At 36.3% G+C, this 18,114-nt stretch overlaps 1 protein-coding gene across 1 annotated transcript in view; it reads right to left on the bottom strand.

The window, feature by feature from the left end:
* HTT (huntingtin) overlaps positions 1–17,723 on the bottom strand; it is a gene marked incomplete at its 5' end in the record, with an annotated part of 42,187 nt that extends 24,464 nt beyond the window's left edge. The window contains 16 exons of the mRNA XM_010077879.1: positions 715–894; positions 1,325–1,466; positions 2,832–3,039; positions 5,221–5,363; positions 6,667–6,905; positions 7,447–7,569; positions 9,371–9,487; positions 11,437–11,573; positions 12,213–12,361; positions 13,126–13,181; positions 14,138–14,299; positions 14,434–14,512; positions 15,105–15,328; positions 15,974–16,051; positions 16,541–16,651; positions 17,603–17,723. Coding sequence (XP_010076181.1) covers positions 715–894; positions 1,325–1,466; positions 2,832–3,039; positions 5,221–5,363; positions 6,667–6,905; positions 7,447–7,569; positions 9,371–9,487; positions 11,437–11,573; positions 12,213–12,361; positions 13,126–13,181; positions 14,138–14,299; positions 14,434–14,512; positions 15,105–15,328; positions 15,974–16,051; positions 16,541–16,651; positions 17,603–17,723 — 2,269 coding nt within the window. The remainder of the gene's footprint in view (positions 1–714; positions 895–1,324; positions 1,467–2,831; positions 3,040–5,220; positions 5,364–6,666; positions 6,906–7,446; positions 7,570–9,370; positions 9,488–11,436; positions 11,574–12,212; positions 12,362–13,125; positions 13,182–14,137; positions 14,300–14,433; positions 14,513–15,104; positions 15,329–15,973; positions 16,052–16,540; positions 16,652–17,602) is intronic.
* Positions 17,724–18,114: the final 391 nt, after the last annotated feature.

The following is an 18,114-nucleotide window of genomic DNA, read 5'->3' as shown; positions in this document are numbered from 1 at the left end:
AAATATGAGCACCAATTCACCACCAATAATCTAAAGGAAGAAACACACTGACAAACTAGCTTGACTCGTGGAACCCGTCTTGTTCTAGAGCAGACTGTAAATACCAGCTGTGTTAATTTTACTGACTTTTCTGATAATCACCAAACATTTCACAGAATTGTTACATCTTCCATTCAAACACATTTAGTTCAGTTCATTCTACCAATTCAACAGAAATCATACACTGAATTTCTGAAGCAGTATTTCCCTCACCAAGAGGCTACAGCTTGTGGGGCAGATCAATGGGGAAGGCATAAGCTCGCAAATCATCTTCATGTTGTTCAGGCCTATGAAGATGGACTGTTTACTATTCCTGCATCAGTAGTTAGTTCTGTTACTTATGCTACCAAGGTACCGAAATCAAAGACAGAAGTTACAGCTTTAATTTACCCTTCAAATATTTATTATGCAGGGGTAATACTCAAGCAGGAAAAAAAGCAGCTTAACCAACTCTACTTGAATTCACAGATTTGATGGATCGGAACACATCTGATACTGAAGTTGCTAATATATTATAAGGTTTGCTGTTTGCATTTTTAAAGAAGTTACTTTACAGAAAAATTATAAGTTGATTAACGACCCAGAAATGTCAGAATTGGCATACTTATCAGTTAAACTTTTCCTGAAATATAACTGACTTTATTCTTTAAAGAAAAGTCAAAGAGTTAAACTTACAGCTGCAAGATTCTCACACCGTGACTGAATGGCCTGGATGAAGAGACCACTGGCTGCTGAATTCCTGTGAACAGCACTAATGAAGTCTTGTACTGGAGGTTCATGGGACAGATTGATCAAGTCTTGAACATGATTCACAATAAGCCAGGTCAAGTGTTCTGAATCATGTAGGTTTTGACACTAAAGGGGAAAAAATATAATAATAATACTCGTGTTAAGTGTTTAATGACTGAAAACTATGATACAACATGAAGCTTTTAATACATAATTCTGGTAGCTATTTTAAAATAATGGCATAAAGTGTCTATGTTTTAATATCACTATCATTACTTTTACCTGACAAGCTTTCCAAATACTTTTGATCTTGTTGCAAATTGAGAAATTTTACAAATTCATTACAAATTCATTCCTTTTTTTTTTTTTGAAACACTAAAAACCCAGGTTAGAAACAAGTAAATTGAGAAGGTCATTTCAGAAATGCTGCGTTTAATGAAATGCTGTTTGAAATAAACATGCACAGAGTCTTCTTCTAAAATGTGATTTTTAATTTAGGCTTCTTTTTAAAGATTTCTTATCACTCCTGGCCTTAAACACAAGACGAATAACTTACAACATAGTCACAAAAAAGAATGAGTGCTCCTCTTCTCACTATCTCTCTATTGCACATGCCACGTTTAGATTCTGAATCCGATTCATCACTGTCTCCAGATATCTGAGGGCTAAGCAATTTAGTAGTAGAAAGACTGTGTCTCCTGCAAGAAGCACATTATATTTTGTTACTATTTTATTATTACGGCTACTGAAACATTAACAATCAAATTGCTTGGAATATCCTACCAATGTCCTTACATTATACTGCTTTGAAGTTGACACTTTGCTTTCCATCAGCTCTTTACTTTCTAACAATTGTAGTATCACTTTTTTGTTCCATCCTTATTACTTCCTTGAAGTACTGAAGAACTTACGGAGAACTAAACAGCTTATTTAAAAGAAAAACACGGGCAACTGCATCTGCGGTAGGATAACAGAACCTAATTCTGTGTTTTCTTCTCAAGCCAAACCAATGTTCTTGAGCACTTAATCTAGTGTTAGATCAAAAGTGATGTCCAACACAGAAAAAATAGAGGAGATAGTGGTAAATCAAAAAAAAAAAAAAAGATACCTGCAACAAATGGCAGATATCACCTTAGCTATTTAAGTTGCCCTACTTTGCTCATAAGCCTGGTAATTTCATGTTTCCTGAAATTAGAATAATGTTTTTTTCACATCATGACGTTGAACTGAGGCAAGAATCTCACACTTGAGCAAGTATTGATCCACTCATATTATAGAGCAAGATTAGTCTTCCCTAACGCTCACTGCGCAAGCACCAGAAATGTCTCTCAAGCCAGTTGTTAATCTCCCTCTACAGTTAACACAGAGGAATACCCACCCACGTAGCAGTATCTTCCTTACCCCCAGAGGACAAATCATTCCTATCTGTGACAGGTGAGATAAACTAACTTAAGACCAAGAGAACACTAGTGTTAGACCAAATCTCCAAATTTCAGACAGCTAATGTTAAGTGAGGTTACTATGGTGCTTAATGCTAATGAATCAGCATGGTACTGATACTATGTTTTGACAGCACTTAGTAACAGACCCACTGAGAACAGATATAACTATAGTTATACTGATCAGATTGTATTTTCCTAAATGCAACAGTGTATATCATCTGTACTAGAGATGGTTATTTGCTAGAAGGTGAAATACAAAGTCTCCACAGAAACATGAAATACTGAATATTTTGTTAGAGTTATGTCCATAATTCTACTTAAAAGTAGTATACAGATGAAGCTGTCTTGGATTAAAATTGAGAAGTTCTTCACCTTTTAAGTGGCAGTTCTGAGGAACAACTGAGAGCAGGACACATTTCTTTACTTTGAAACACATGCTGATGTCAGAACAGACAATATGCATACACTTAATGTAAATGCAAAACTACCTATTTCAGAATGCAAATAGTACTATTCAACAGGCTGACAGGCTCAGTAGATAAAAAGCCAGATTTTTAAAAAATATAATTTTTGCAGACATAATTATGAGACACACTACTACTACTAGGGATCAAAACTTACTTCGGTGTTTGATGCACTTCTGACCACCAGTTGTAGTTGGTATAATTGACGAGAAGCAGGATCTGACACCAGAGGAGAACTAAAGAAGGATGGGTGGGAATCATGGACTGAACAAGGTCACTCAAACTTTCAAGGGTATAGAAACTACCATCAGATCCATCTCCTGTAAAAAGTCTGTTGGCTGCTGCTGTGATTCTCCTAAACATCCCTGAAAACAATAAAAACATGTTAGAGTAACTATGCTCTAATCTGAATTCTGGACTTTTAAAATTGTTCAGGATACCCTGAGAATAAAAATCTTGTTTCACAAGCCACTACTGTTCCTGGAAGGAAGATAGATCCCAAGTGGTTTTACAAATGCAAGGGAAGTCATGGAGTTTGCCCAAGGGCAGTGTGTAAAGTCCTAATGACCAGCTCCCAGACTCAATAAATAACGCTTTAGATAGACTAGAATTGTAATGAAACTTATCTTCTCAATTTCTTCTCTGTCATGCATCAAAAACTTTCTGATACATGAAAACCTTTACTAAATCAAAAATTGTTAACTATAGACTAGGATTTTTAGGTTTTGTTTTGTTTCTAAAGAAAAACACAGGAGTTCTAATCAAGAACCATGCTGTAACTACTATTCTTCATGCTAACAAAGACTGCTTACAAGTATTCTACTTCAGATGAGGGCTTCCCAAATACACTTAGTCGAAACTAAATTGATATCCTTCCATCCAATTTCTAAAGTCCAAAAAGTAAATGTTTTTAAGTGGAAAAAGTGTCATTACTCTGCATACTGAAAACTCAGCACAGAAGCTGGATTTTGCTTTCTGACTTGCTGATTCTGCATTCATATGCCAAAACAAAGGGAGGGAAAACAAGGAAAACCGACAAATTTAAAGTTGTCTAGAAGGTTCAGGATTTTTCAAGTTTCTATGAGAAGATAAGGTCAGGGAAAAAAGGATTTCTTCAGAACCAATTAGAAACCAAAAGCTAATCAGAATAATGGAGAGCTCTCGTGTTGCTTGCTTGCACTGCCAGATAAACAAAAGAATTAAGCTGTAAATTCCACAGCTACGTGGACCAGTTTAAGCTGTCCCAAGAACCAATCAATACACAATGTAAATAGCAAAGAACAGGAAAAATAAGCGAGTCTCAAAACTCGGGGTCCACTTGCTAGCAGAACAGTGCTATTCCCATTACAGCTTCCTGCATTTGCAGTAATTGCACCATCTAGTGACTTTCTACAGTCATGAAAGCCACTACATGCTGATCTTTTCACTGTTTTGCATTTTGTGCCTCTTCAATCACAATCCTGGAGTCTTTGCAGCAAGAACCTAGGTTTGGAGGAGTCAATTTCTCACACTCAAAGCTCTCTTCTGACAAGTCAAAAGACAGTGCAGCTGTGGTGGATGATGTTCTAACTCTCACAACATAAACTGGTTTCCCATTCACTTTCCTACCTGTTACTGAAGACTAGGAAGAGTAAAGCTACTGAAAAGTTAAAACAAGGCAACGCAGAAGCTTTGAGATTCGATAGAGATCCAGTATACTTCCATCAGCATTTTATTTATTTATTTTAGTCTACACCTACAATATTTATGTTTGCGAGAAGCAGCTGGCAGCAATGACAGCAACAGAACTAAGATTTTTTTCTCAAGGACTTTATAACTGAATTCTGTAGGAAGAGTTTATAAAGAAAAAAGACTAGAGGTTGTTGGGACACAATGGAACACAGCATCACATTAAATGTTTAACAACAGTATTCGGTATGCACTCTTTTAAATTTGCATCTGCTAAGTACTGATGTACTGTAACTCCCATTTTACAGATGGGGCCATGGAATGTAGAGTTCCTTGTCTCGTATCTGTAAGGAAGTCTATGAAGAACCACAGACTTGTGCCATGACCTTTTAAATTGCAGCCAACTACTGTAATCCAAGGTTGGATTTCAGCTGCAGGCTGAAAATCAGCAGGCAGAAAGGACATTAACTGTAACAGAACAGGAGCCTACCTTGTCATAAGTCTGAACCAGTGGTCTGTAACTCAGTATTTTAAGCCTGGACATACTTACCCACCTCCAATTTGAGAAAAACCATGAGAAACAGAGACACAAATTCAGAATGCTTTGCATTTTTGGACTAGAAAATTTTAGGCAGTTAAATGGAGAGATGAAAAGTCACTAGTTACATTTTGTTCCACACAGACAGAAGAAATGTGAAAAATGCACCCTGCATGCACAAGCATAAAGTTTGGGAGATTCTTTACACTGAGTAGGACAGAATGTCTTCAGCACCTATGTACTGCTTCTCAGTAGTTCAACACATTCAACAATTGTCTCAGAACCAAAAAACCACCCTGTTGCTGCATGCTACAACAGAAGGCATTGTTTAAAGTATTACCTGATTTGAAGATATGTATTAAGCACATAAGCAGTGTGCCCAGCTCCTGGCAGTAGAAAGTATGTTGCTGTTCATTCATGTCCACTTTCAATTGTTTGGTAACAATATCTTCCAGTAGAATGCCAACCAGTTGTAATAAGAACCTTGAAAAAACCATGTATACAATCAATAGAAAAAATTATCAACGTAACATCTTTCAGAATAAGATGATGTTTGCCTACGAAACTGAGTTTGAAAAATAAAATATGAAGTCCTTGTCCATTCATCCTAAATAGGATGCTAAATTAAATGCTACAGAACAGGTTGACCTAAAACAAATACAATGCTATTGGCATGGAGAGATGATCACAAGCATTTCAATAATTACATAGTGGAACTGGGTTACCTACTCATCAGCTAAAGTCATGATAGCATGCATACACCAGCACACCTCACTTACACTGCAAACATTCAAAATGCTATGGTGTCTTTATAGTGAATTATAAAGAGCTAAAAACACACCATGACAGTTACTGCAGCTCAGCTAAGGAGCAGTAACTCAGCACGTCACAGTAACTCAGCTGCTTACAGCCTCATCTATCCACGCTCTACCGTACAGGTTCCATATCAAACCTTCAGGCCGGGGGTGGGGGGAATATCAAAACAAACATCAAAAAAGAGCATTTGAGGAAAGCCATCCTTGCTCCTGGCCATAATCATTCCTCAAGTCACTCCTGTTGGACATAAGGTCACATTAAGGGAGTTCAGAAGCCTCTTTTCCCTCTACCCATCACAGTGAGCTGAATGATAAGAAACAGGATTTTATTTCTATCAGAAGTTCCATATTTGAGTAAAAAGTTCTTATTTTCTTAAACAAATAGCTATTTCAAATGCTTCCCACCACACTGGAACATAATGCCTTAATGACAAACATTATGGCAACATAATACCATTGTCATCTTTCCACACTTCTTTTGCCTGAAGTTTGTCACACTTTGAGGACATCAGCATGGGAAGCTAACTAGACAAAGGCAGCTCTTTAAAAATACGAAATAAAAGAACAGGACTAACTTAATAGATTTGAATCCATCTGCTGCCAGTATTCTAGTACATAACTTGGGCTTCTACTGAGGGGATGACTCATCTTTCAGTCCCCACAGAGGGAAAGAAGGGTTAACTGGTTAAGTTTTTGGACCTAATTTTAGTAAGTCTAGAAATCACCCATTTTAACAGCTCCACTAGGTCCTTCTCTTGGCTGGAGAAGAGGTATCAGAACAGTCCAAAGACCCTGCTACAAAGTGCTCATCTCCTCCCTCCACTGTCCATCTCATTATTCATTCCTTATCAACTGATTAACAGATTTATTCCTATCAGATAACAGTTCTATATGTATGTACATATTGCATAAAATATTTGTGATTTCTCAGAAATCTATTTTTCCCCTAAGTTATTCAAAAGGCAACATACCTAGAAAACGTCTCTTCAGGCAGGTATTTAGCCTGTTTAACCTCAGTGCGATCCTCTGTTGTGGATGTGTCATTTTCTCCACGTCTCAGTCTGTTAATTGCTTGACATGAAATCAAATATGGTGAGAAGGAAAGCTCTTGTATACGGGACAGAACTATGTCTTCTGTTGACTGTGAAATCAGAACTCTAAGGATAGCCAAAATTCCAGAAATCCATAGCTGCACAGTGCTCACTGATCCCTAACACAAAAACACAAAAATACCGAAGATCGAATACTTATGAATTTAAACAATACAACATAGGAATTTATTAAAAAAATTAACACCTTCATTACCTATTGTATAAAATCAGAGCCTTTTGAGAATGGAGCAAGCAGGAAATAACTTTTATGTTCGGGTCTTCCAAAACGCTATTCTTGTGGTAACTGTCAAGCTTATATTCATTCTGTTAAACAACCTCTCAACTACAAAAACAGTACTAATACTTGCATAAGAAAAATGTGATTTACCTATTAAATTGCATTCTAGATTTTATTATAACAGTTTGTTTCTTTACATTCTTGATTCTCAAAATACAAAATGAAAGCAAGTACTCCATAAGCAGAATGTTCCTGTATAAAGTGCTCCCAGTTGGTAAATCACATTAGTTCTAAACAATTATTTCCTAAAATCTGCTGCAGACACTTTAACACCACATTGCAAATCAAGAAAGAGAAACACATGCTCTTTTGTTTTGCATGAAAGACACCAGATTCTTTCTTCTCTGGAAACAATTGCTTACCATTGTTTTAGGAGTAACAAACATACTCCTTAAAAGCATGTCCACAGGGCGAAGGGATGAAGGAGCCAAAATTTCAAACAAAGTGTTCAGTACTCCCAGAGCATCATGTGAGTCTATATGCATCTGTAAAAGAAAAACACAAAACTAATTTGTAACTATCCACAAAAGGTAACTGCAACACAAAGTACCATTTCATGTTTTAAACATTTCTGTGACAACCTGCGTGTAATAAAGTTGTCCTTTACAGTACAAAATTCAGATCAACCAAAAGCTATGAAAGGTAAATTAAAGTTTCGATGCAGGCCTTCCTACACAGGAATTTTGAGAACACTGACAAAAAAAATCCATCACGTGAAATTCAATATACATCCACATATATTTTCTTAGGAGAAACATGTCATATTCGGAGAATGAGACCAGAAGCCTGACTTGTCATAAAATTTAAAAACTTTTCTCCTTACCCTGCACATCCTACCAGGCATATTTATAGAGAGAATGCTGATCATGAATAAACTTAAGCAGGTAAGTAGGAGAAAAAAGTTCCTAATCATCAGAAAAGTGAACAGCTACAATGGTATTACACTGCAGCAACGGAGGCAGGACACCTTACTTGATCAGGTTTTTAGATAAATTGTAAAACAACCAACTGCAAAAAGCAAAGAACTGGAGTTGAAATCTGGATGACCCTATCTTGCTTAAATACTTTGATAGTTGAGCACATGCACAGATTCATACAAAACAGCAATTTTAATTTGCCAGCATTTTAGCTTTGCTCAAAAAACTGTTGTCTGATCCACAACAACTGCCCACTCTCTCCAACCACGAGATCTCCTCATGGGAGTGGGGATCTGCCATCAGAGAGTAAAGAATATTAAGGGCACAATTGCACTACTTTTACTTTTTATCCTTGAAGTAAGTGTTTCTAATTCCAGGAAAGCTGTATCACAGACACATTCCCTGATGCTTAGGAAGCAGCATTCAAGTTCTTTCTCCTAAAAGGAGTATCCTTTTCTTCCCAGATACAAAGGGCCAACTCTCTTTTCCCATTGTGCAGTCCAGTAAGAGACAGGCACACACTGGAGGGAGTCCAGCAGAAAGCCACACAGATGATTACAGGCTTTGAGCACCTGTTGTACAAAGGACAGCTGGAGAAGGCTCAGGGAGATTGTTCTCAACGTGTAAAAGTATCTGAGCAGGGGAAGCAGGAGGAGGAGACAATAAAAGTATAGAAGAGCCAGAATCTTTTCAGTGGTATCCAGTACCACGATGAAAGGCAATGGGCATGAGATGAAATACATAAAATTCCATTTAAAGACACTTTTTATTTGTTTTCTGCCTGTGAGGATGCTCAGACACTGGAAGAGGTTGCCCATAGAGGTCGTGGAGGCTCCATCCTTGGAGACTGTTAGAACTTCAATGGACATGGTCCTAAGCAACCTGCTCCACTAGACTCTGCTTTGACCTAAGACAATATCTAGACTTTTTTCAATCTCAGCTATTCCATGATTCTGTGATTTATTAACACAGTTTCAGATTACGTCCTTTCATTCTCTTCACTAAGAAAAAATGCAATTAGACCCACTGCAGTTACAAAAAGATAATTTTGACATTCTCTAAGCATGGGAGAATCTTCACACCATTCAATAAGTACTCTGATATAACCATATATGTAAGAGAAGTAGAATGAGCTGCCTCTGGAGGCAGGCTCGAAGATACTGTGCATACTACATGCATTTAAATATGACCTTCATAACTTCAAATACTTAGTTTACCTTGTAGTAATTGTTTTTTTCACATATGACAACCACACTTTCAAGAAAATCTGTCTTCATATTAAAATAATCAAACACCCAAAGCCATTATCGATACGTACTTTATAACAATTATTTTAGATGCTTATAGATTAAAAAATTCACATAATCACCTGTTGTTTTGCAAGCATTGGAAGAATAATATCAGCTATTTGCCGGGACAATCTTTTCCATTTGTCTTCATTTTCTTTATGACACTGTTGCAATACTAAGATGAACATTTCTAGCACCTGAGAAAAAGCCCAAAAGAATGCAATTAAACATCCACAACCAAGAGGAAACATGTAAGTAATACCATAGTTGGAAAAATATTTACTGTTTAATCCATCTGCCAAAAAAAAAAAAAAAAGAGACAAGAAAACCCACATGAGGTTAAAAGTTGTTCTTAGTTACTATTTTTTTATAAAAGTAACTGGAAAATTCTTTAAACTACGAAAAAAAAGCTTTCTTGGTCCTTTTTAAATGGCATTTGTGAAAAGATTACTCAAACAACTGGAAAAAGGATAGTAAGTCTAAATGCCACATTGCATACTCAACAAAAAGTGGAGGAATTTCCCACATGTATACTCTTGCTTTACTCTAGCTCAAATAAAGTTTAAATTTGGTCAAGGAAACAGAACAGACATTCACCTGAGATATGTCACTTTTATACAAAAGTTGATAGGACAGCATACAATGGAGCACACAGACGAACAGAGAGGCCAAAGAAACAGCAGGTAGGAATGTTAATATATGGACTGGGAAGCAGGATGAAAGAATCTGGTTCAGAAAACCAGTTAGACGGAGAACTTGTAAAAGAAATCCAAGTAGTTCAGATCCAGAAACACAGCCAATTCAAAAAAAAAAAAAAAAAAGAAAAAAGAAAAAAGAAAAACAGATCACCAGATTACTTTCTTTCCAAAAAACTTTCTCACGAGAGAGGAGACGGGAGCAATTCTGGGCTGAATGAGTTGAACTCTGGAGCTCCGTGGATGGTAGCTTCAGTTTTGACAGAAAAAAGTTAAAGGTTGCAGCTCTTGGAGCCTCTCAGATTACAGGGACCCCACTACAGAGCATCCCAGACACAGCCAGGGAACAGCAGAACTGCCCAGGGGTTAGTTTATACATACCACACCAGCGGAACACGACAGAAGAACTACAAATGGGATGGTGTGGGAAGAGCAGTGCAATAGTGGTCTTTAATAGGTTAAGTGTGTCAGAAGGGGATCTGCAGGCAATTGCAGTACCTTATGTAACGTAATGTTATTCACTATTTCACATCATGTGTCTACAGAGTGTCGTTTCATTTAGTTATATTAGTCATTTTATGATTATAAAACTACAAATTCAAAAGAAAATGTGGATACACAAAATTACCCCGATCTGAACATGCAGTTCTAGCAAATTATTTTGACAAGATGTACTGACTTCTTCCCAACTATTCTCAGAAAATACATTGCTTATAATAGTATACACTAGAACTGCATTTTTACATGATGAAAGGAAAAGCATATTAAGTTTGTTAAGCACCTGAATAAGCAATAAGATCCCATGCTAAATTATGTCACTACTCTTAAAATTATTTTTATATTTTTCTTTTAAACAAAAGTACATTTAAGAAAGTTGTTATACTCCTACAAGGCACAAACATGTTTTACAGACCCATGAGGTCTTGGGGCAAAGTAGTAAGTGCTAACAACTGTCTAACTACCAATTTCATTACCTTATTCAAATAATTCATATTTTAAAATGTTATTGAAGATATTGCTATTGTACAAGAACACCTGTATCATCTCCATGCAGCATGTTTCCTACTTTTAATCCTGTCCTCTCTTCCACTTTTACCCTCATTCTTTCAAGTTTCTTGAATGCCAGTTTATTACACCTCTTCCACTAACCTTCTGTTTATTCAGTCTGCAACACAACCAAGATCATGATCCTAGCTGTAGCTTCTCAGTGCTTTGTTACCTAGGCTTGACTATAAAATACCACAGACATGTTATTTGAGCTGATTTGTAGTGCAGAACCTTTCCTCTACCCCCCAAAAATCTTTGCATACTCTCTCTATACGGAAAGATCACAGAGTTCAGCTATTCAAGTTTTGTATAGAAAAGCATTAATATTTCCTGAAGCACTTTTAGCAAAGTAACGTTACCCTTTCATAGTCCATAAACAGGGACACTCTGTCCTTCTCTCTTACCTGATGGTACTGAATAAGTCTCAGCAGCATTGACACTACCACCTCCTTTTGTGTTTCCAACTCTTTTCCAGCATCAGCTTTATTTGTTCCTCTTAACACAAAGAGATCATGAACAATGGGTTGCAGAGCTGGTATTGCTGAAATTAAATTTGTTTGTTTGTTTTAGCATGAAACAAGTCACTCTTGAACAGTGTTTTCTTGTTCTAACAGTTCAGCTACTAAAAATAAATTGTGCTTTAGTTTAATAAAGGTTTTACCCACCCCTAAAAACAAAAAAACAAACCCCAAACTTATAATGCATAATAATGTCTATTTTTTCATTTCTAGTAGAAAGTTTGTATTATGGACACATTTGCCCATTCTCATAGATCTAAAAGAGATATTTTTATAAAGCATTTCTCAGCAGAATCACTGGGAAGTATGACAGAGATGCTTCTACTTAAATGCTAAAAGTGGAGGGAAAGGGAAGGGGACTTGGTTAACACCAAAGCCTTTAAAGTACTGACATGTTGTGAACTTATTATCTAGTATTTCAAATAAAAGCTTTGTTTCTATTATGTATGATGCAAAATATGGGGTAACAGAGTTAGTAGGGTACAATAAACTTCCTGAAGGAATTAAGACTTATTTCATGTATTAAAAATTTAAAAGCTAGTATCTTCTGGAACAACCAGTTGATCACAGCTTTCTATAGCTTAACATTCAACACTGTTTTTATTGCTGAACTATTACTAATATGACTGTTCATGCCTTTTGTTTTTGCCTTTTTTAATTACCATGTGTGACAGCTTTCCTCCCACTGGCCATGATACCATCACATAGCTGAATGATCTTAGGAATTCCAATTATCTGTTTGGAATGATACCGCTCATAAGACAGCAACACCAGGAAAAAAAAGATATTAGGAATAATTGCTTCAGACTCCCTGAAAAGAAAAAATTAAAAGTGTCAAGTTTGAATTGCACAACCTTGTTCAGTAAAAATGAATCTTTTTACAGTAAGATTTTTTAAGAATGTGTTGTTCTGCTTTTATACAGTATTTATACAGTTTTTGTACACTTTTCTTTACTATGGGTTTTTTTGCCAAGGGATTTCTTTCAAGCTCTGACCATTACACAGTTAATAACATTATAACACACTACCTAATGCACATGACACACATTGGAGCATTTCTTCAGGAGACCCACAGAGAAAAAAAAACCCACTTATCACTTCATAAAAACTCAAGTCTGAGAAAAAAAAATAAATGGCTGACAATAAAAATTCCACTGCATTGCTTATGATCTATTAGGTACTATACAAGACGTACCAGGTGATCAGAATACAAATGGATTCACGCTGAGTCCACAATAGGAAGTAGCAGCTCTCCCTTCAGCACCTGAATCCTAGCAATGAAGTGCTGATTCCTGAAAGCATAGCTTTGGGCAGGGTCCCAAAGGAATGGTTTCACAATACCAAATGGAGAAACAGCACAACATGGCTTACAATTTTTTTTTTCCATGCCACTTCGAACATAAATCATCTGAAAAGGCTAGCACTAGAGCCAGAGAATAAACAAGCACATTGCCCTGAAGGTACCTCTCCCTTTCTCATAAGGCAGAAATAACCAGAAAAAACTAATCCCTGCATGCTTTAAAATAGGACAGTTGTAAATCCGCACTGTTCAAAGGATCTTTGCTAATTTCTTACCTGAACTGTCCTACTTCAATGTATTCAAACTGCTTCAGCACAAATCCAATAAACACCTAAGGAGAGAATAAAGTGTACAACAGAGACATTAATTTCCACTTGAAATCATTTTGACAGAGATACAAAAGTGCATGTTTTGGAAGGAGAGAAAAGAAAGACAGGCACCAAAAATCCTTTATACTTAAAGTTCATTCTAATATGTTATGAAATATTCCCTCTACAGTTACAGAACATCTTGAGAATCTTAATGTTAGAGCTTATTATGGTTTGCATGAACTTATGCCACATTTTACCTACAGCCTATATATTTTTAAGTATAACTTTCTCTCTCACTCATGTAATACAAAGTATTTGAGGCATTATAATCAAGAAGTTAAGATTCAACCAAAACCCCAGCTCTGAACCAAGATAAAAACCAAAGTATTCATGCATTGAAAAGATTTATCTGTGCACGAACTCCCAGGAAAGTTACGTATTGCAACTCATACTAGCTTATAAACCTGAAAATACTGTAGTAAAATAAAATTTAAGTGTTTTATTTATGTTACAAATTTACTGCTTATATGGACAACCACATAGACTACTGTATTTCCCACTAGCTTCTCCCCGCCACTAAAATTAAATAATGGTTGTCAACCATGATGCTCACCACTATCAGTCATACAGAAGTCCATACTTTCAATATAGAGAGAAGGAATTTCTCTCTGTAAATGAAGTTTTATTTAACAACACTGATCGTATTATCCACATCACCTTGTTCCTAAAGTCAATCTGATGAAAAGTTCTTAAGCAGTTGTTGCAGAGCTAGAAAGTAATTTATATGCAATAGAAAATGAGAAATGTGAAGCTTTTTGTGGTTGGGAGGGGGGGAAATTGAGTCTTACCCTCCTTTAAGTCTCTGTTTTCACCTATAGTATAACGAATGGTTTGTTGCAAGTATTTTTGCTGTAAATATTAAGCGGGCCAGTGAGATCCCCATATTACAAATTTGCGAAAACAGTGAGATACCAACCTGATCAGAATCCAGAAGACAGTAGTTAACTCGTAGCTGAACCAGTTGAGCAAGCAAGTCTAGAACTTGTCTCTGCAGCTGTACCGATGTTGTGGTAGTATATTGTTTCAACGCTTTTATGACAAGGGGTTCAAATAAACGAATGTGACTGTGAATAGCATTCTGTAATAGAGAGATTTTAAAGTAATCTAATATATGAACAGGTCTCTGATTCAAAATTAACTTATGTTTTAAAAGGAAGAAAAATGTTTTAAATCTAAGATATAGCTCTTTCAGGAGTACATAGATACAAGTACCTTATCAGCACGATGTTTTGCTGCACTGGTAATGCTTGTTTTCAGCTGTGTAGAAACTTTTTGCAGCACATCAAACCATCTGTCACAAAAAAAACCAAAAAACCCCACGCACATTAAAAAAAATGGAAGGACAAAAACATTCTGCTTAAATGCATATTGTTTTACCAATGCCACCCTTCCTTCGTCTACTTGAGTGCTTCTTGAAGAATCTTAGTAAACAAAAGAGCAGAAACAACCCACAGTACACTTTGATGAGAACACATACATTCCTGGACAAGCATCTAGGAGACAAAGAATTTCTGCTCTTCGCTTAGTCATCCTTCTGCCGTTCCTTTAAGACTACTGACTATTTGCTATAATTAACAAATTAATGAAATAGTTTTGCATGCAAGCATTTAAAACTATTATGCTTTTAAAAAAAACTTAAAATGATATCCATTTTAATGATTCGCTTTGATTTGGAAAACACATTAGTGATAATCAATACAGTGTTGCATTCAGGATCTCACTACCAAGACAGATTACTCTGCTTAAGTCTACAATAAATAAATAATACACAATACTGTAATTTCAAGTTACTTAGCTATCCCCTATGATACTTGCATTTATGAAAAACAATAAAAGTACATTCTAATTGAAGTTAACATTATAAGAGAAGATAAGAAAGTTACCCTGAAGCATCGTGTTCCTGCTCAGCCTGAACCATGTTCCTTAAACTAGCATCAGCAAGGGCCTGTGTAAAATGTGTGTATGGTGCCATGAAGCAATAATGATAGAGACCAGGTCTTAAATTGGAAGAACCTAAGCGTTGAGCTTTGCCTTGAGCTTTGTTGGGGTTTGAAGACAAGCCATCACACTGAGAAGCCAGATTTGTCCCAAACAATGTTTTCAATAACTGGAGAAGAAAATAGGAAGAAAAAAGTTATTTTTTTTTGTTTCCTGAAATGTTAACTCCTCATCCTCCCAAATGACTTAAGAGGAAAGGTCAAAGTGCAAACTGTGGATCATGTAGTCAAATACAAGATGACAGTGAAAAGCTGGCAAAAAAGAAACAATCTACACCTCACCCAAAAAGATATGATTCTTTCTGCAACTGAAGCTATTTCCATGTGTCAATTCAAATTAGTGTACTAAAGCTCCCTACCCATCAAAATTAAGCTTTGATGACTTGAACCCAAATGTTGAACTGGAAGCCTGCACGAAATCTATCAGTAAGGCAGTTCTTCGCTTTCTAGGGTTTTGATATAATGAACTGGCTACAGAACACATTTGGGAAGGTAGGAAACAAACTTGTTTTCTGAGCATTAGCTAAAATAGTTCTTTGAATTGGAAGCAGTTCAAGAAGAAACTATACTATTCAGATGGTATCAGGTTTCAGAACAAGACACAAAAATTAAGGAAAACATGTGCTCTGCTCCGCCTGGGCTACAGTTTCCTCACACTGCTTCCCTTAAAAGAATGACCAGTCTTCATATCCAACTGATAACCACAGAGCATCAGGATTAACCTTCCAGTGACACACAAAAAGTTACCTCCTTACCTGCTGTACACAGACTGTTGCCATTGTTGGTTCTCTGTTGAAACATGATTTTAGGTATCCCAAAATTTCTTCTACACACTAGAAATGCAGAAAAACAAGTGCACTTAATTGCATTTTTCTTCACTATATAATGCATTACTACGAAAACTGGACAATAGCACAGGTGCAAATGCAAGATCTGCCTCCTAGTCTTAAAATACCACAATGCATAATGCCACAGTTAAGGAGAAAAAAATATCAAGACACAGGAAAGGAAGGAGAGAAGTATGCCTTCTGACCTTTTGTCTATTTAAACATATTATTATAGTAAGAATGACAGAAGACAAACCATTTTACTGGAAAGAAATATCTCCACATGAAACTTAAACAGTTAAAAAATTACTCAAATTTTCAACAGCAGTAATTTAACCTGGAAAATCTGCTTTAGCACTGTACCCAGCATTGTGGCAGCACAACACTTCTCAGACTACTGTCTCTCTCAGCAGTACCAATTTTAAAATCCATGGTAAGGACAACAGATATTGGACAACTTAACTACAAAAGAAAAAAACCACACAAATCTTATACCTTTCCAATGTCTTGAAGAGTAGCAAGTTCCAAGATTTGAGATAGAACATCTAAGGCAGACCGTAAGAAACATCCAAACTTCTCATTACTGTTTTGGAGATCCAAAGTAACCTGGTCCCAAAAAACAAAAACATTTTTTCTTAACAATTACTTGACAAGAAGATAAAAATTACAGAAAGAGGAGGGTATTGACAAAAAATGATCTTCTGCCTAAAATTTCAGCACAGTTCAATCACCACCACTGACACCTTAGACTCCCTTATGAATTGCTGGAAATGCAGGACTTCATTTTGACTAAGAAAAATAAAGGGATCTTCTAGCTTGAGGAAGGTACAGCATCCAGGAAGGCCTAGGATGCTGACAAGTAATGAAGAAGGGATAATGTACTTGTCAGAAACACAGTAGGTGTAGTAAGAATACACCCCTGAAGTGTACAAATCAGATCACCAAGCCTCCAGGGAATGCATCTTCTTTTACCTGAACTAATGAGGAAAAAGCCAGCTCATCCTGGAATAAACTGCTTGAGGAAGGTACAGCATCCAGGAAGGCCTAGGATGCTGACAAGTAATGAAGAAGGGATAATGTACTTGTCAGAAACACAGTAGGTGTAGTAAGAATACACCCCTGAAGTGTACAAATCAGATCACCAAGCCTCCAGGGAATGCATCTTCTTTTACCTGAACTAATGAGGAAAAAGCCAGCTCACCCTGGAATAAACTGGAGAGAGCAGAGATTGGGATCCATTCGGCATTGCCAAGCCAGCAAAGTGTCATTTGATACTAGCATTAGTGACAGCAGAGAAACAAGCAATAGGGTAACAATGCCTATCAGGGGCTTTTGTCTGGTTATTTTTTGGTTTTATTGGTGGTGACTTTAATTTTTTCTTTTATTGGATATGGTTATTTTTTGGTTTTATTGGTGGTGACTAATTTTTTCTTTTATTGGATAAACTGTTTACACAGGCAAAGAAGTAAGTCTCAATACAAGCAGAGCCACGTTTAAATTAACACAAAGTGATTGTCCAACCCCATTCTAATTCAATCAAACAATATCATGCAGTACCTTATAATTAGCATGGGTTGCTTTCAAGACATCGTATAACTTCAGATATGATGGAAGATGATAAAAGCTTCCTACTGAAGATGATTTACTTGTTGGAACAGGCCCAGCAGCATCAGCTTGCCTAGTAGCTTAAAAATATATCACAGATAAGAACAACATAATTTTTCTAGGGTGCTCATTACATGTATACTCAACACAATTTACCATATCTGAATTATTAGACAGCATGATTTTTTTGATCTGCATGCTTATTTTAAACTGCAAAAACACATGCTGTACAACTAGAAAATTAATCAGGATGCCAAGAAACTAGCCCTCTGAGATAACAGAAATTAATCCAGAGAGCTTACTATTGAAGTACAAGTACAATTTACAGAACAGAATTAACACCCATTTCCTTCATTCATTACTAAAAAAAAAGTTTTCAAGATTCAGAATCTTGAAATCAGCTACTCCTGCCAAAAGCTGCAAAGGAACTTGTAAACTTATTTTCAGTAAAATACATTGCAAAA

The sequence above is a fragment of the Pterocles gutturalis genome, unplaced genomic scaffold (assembly GCF_000699245.1).
Source record: "Pterocles gutturalis isolate BGI_N339 unplaced genomic scaffold, ASM69924v1 scaffold15968, whole genome shotgun sequence".
NCBI classification, from domain to species: Eukaryota; Metazoa; Chordata; class Aves; order Pterocliformes; family Pteroclidae; genus Pterocles; species Pterocles gutturalis.
The sequence above is the reverse complement of the archived record's forward strand: the minus strand, read 5'-3'. Positions and strand labels throughout refer to the sequence as shown.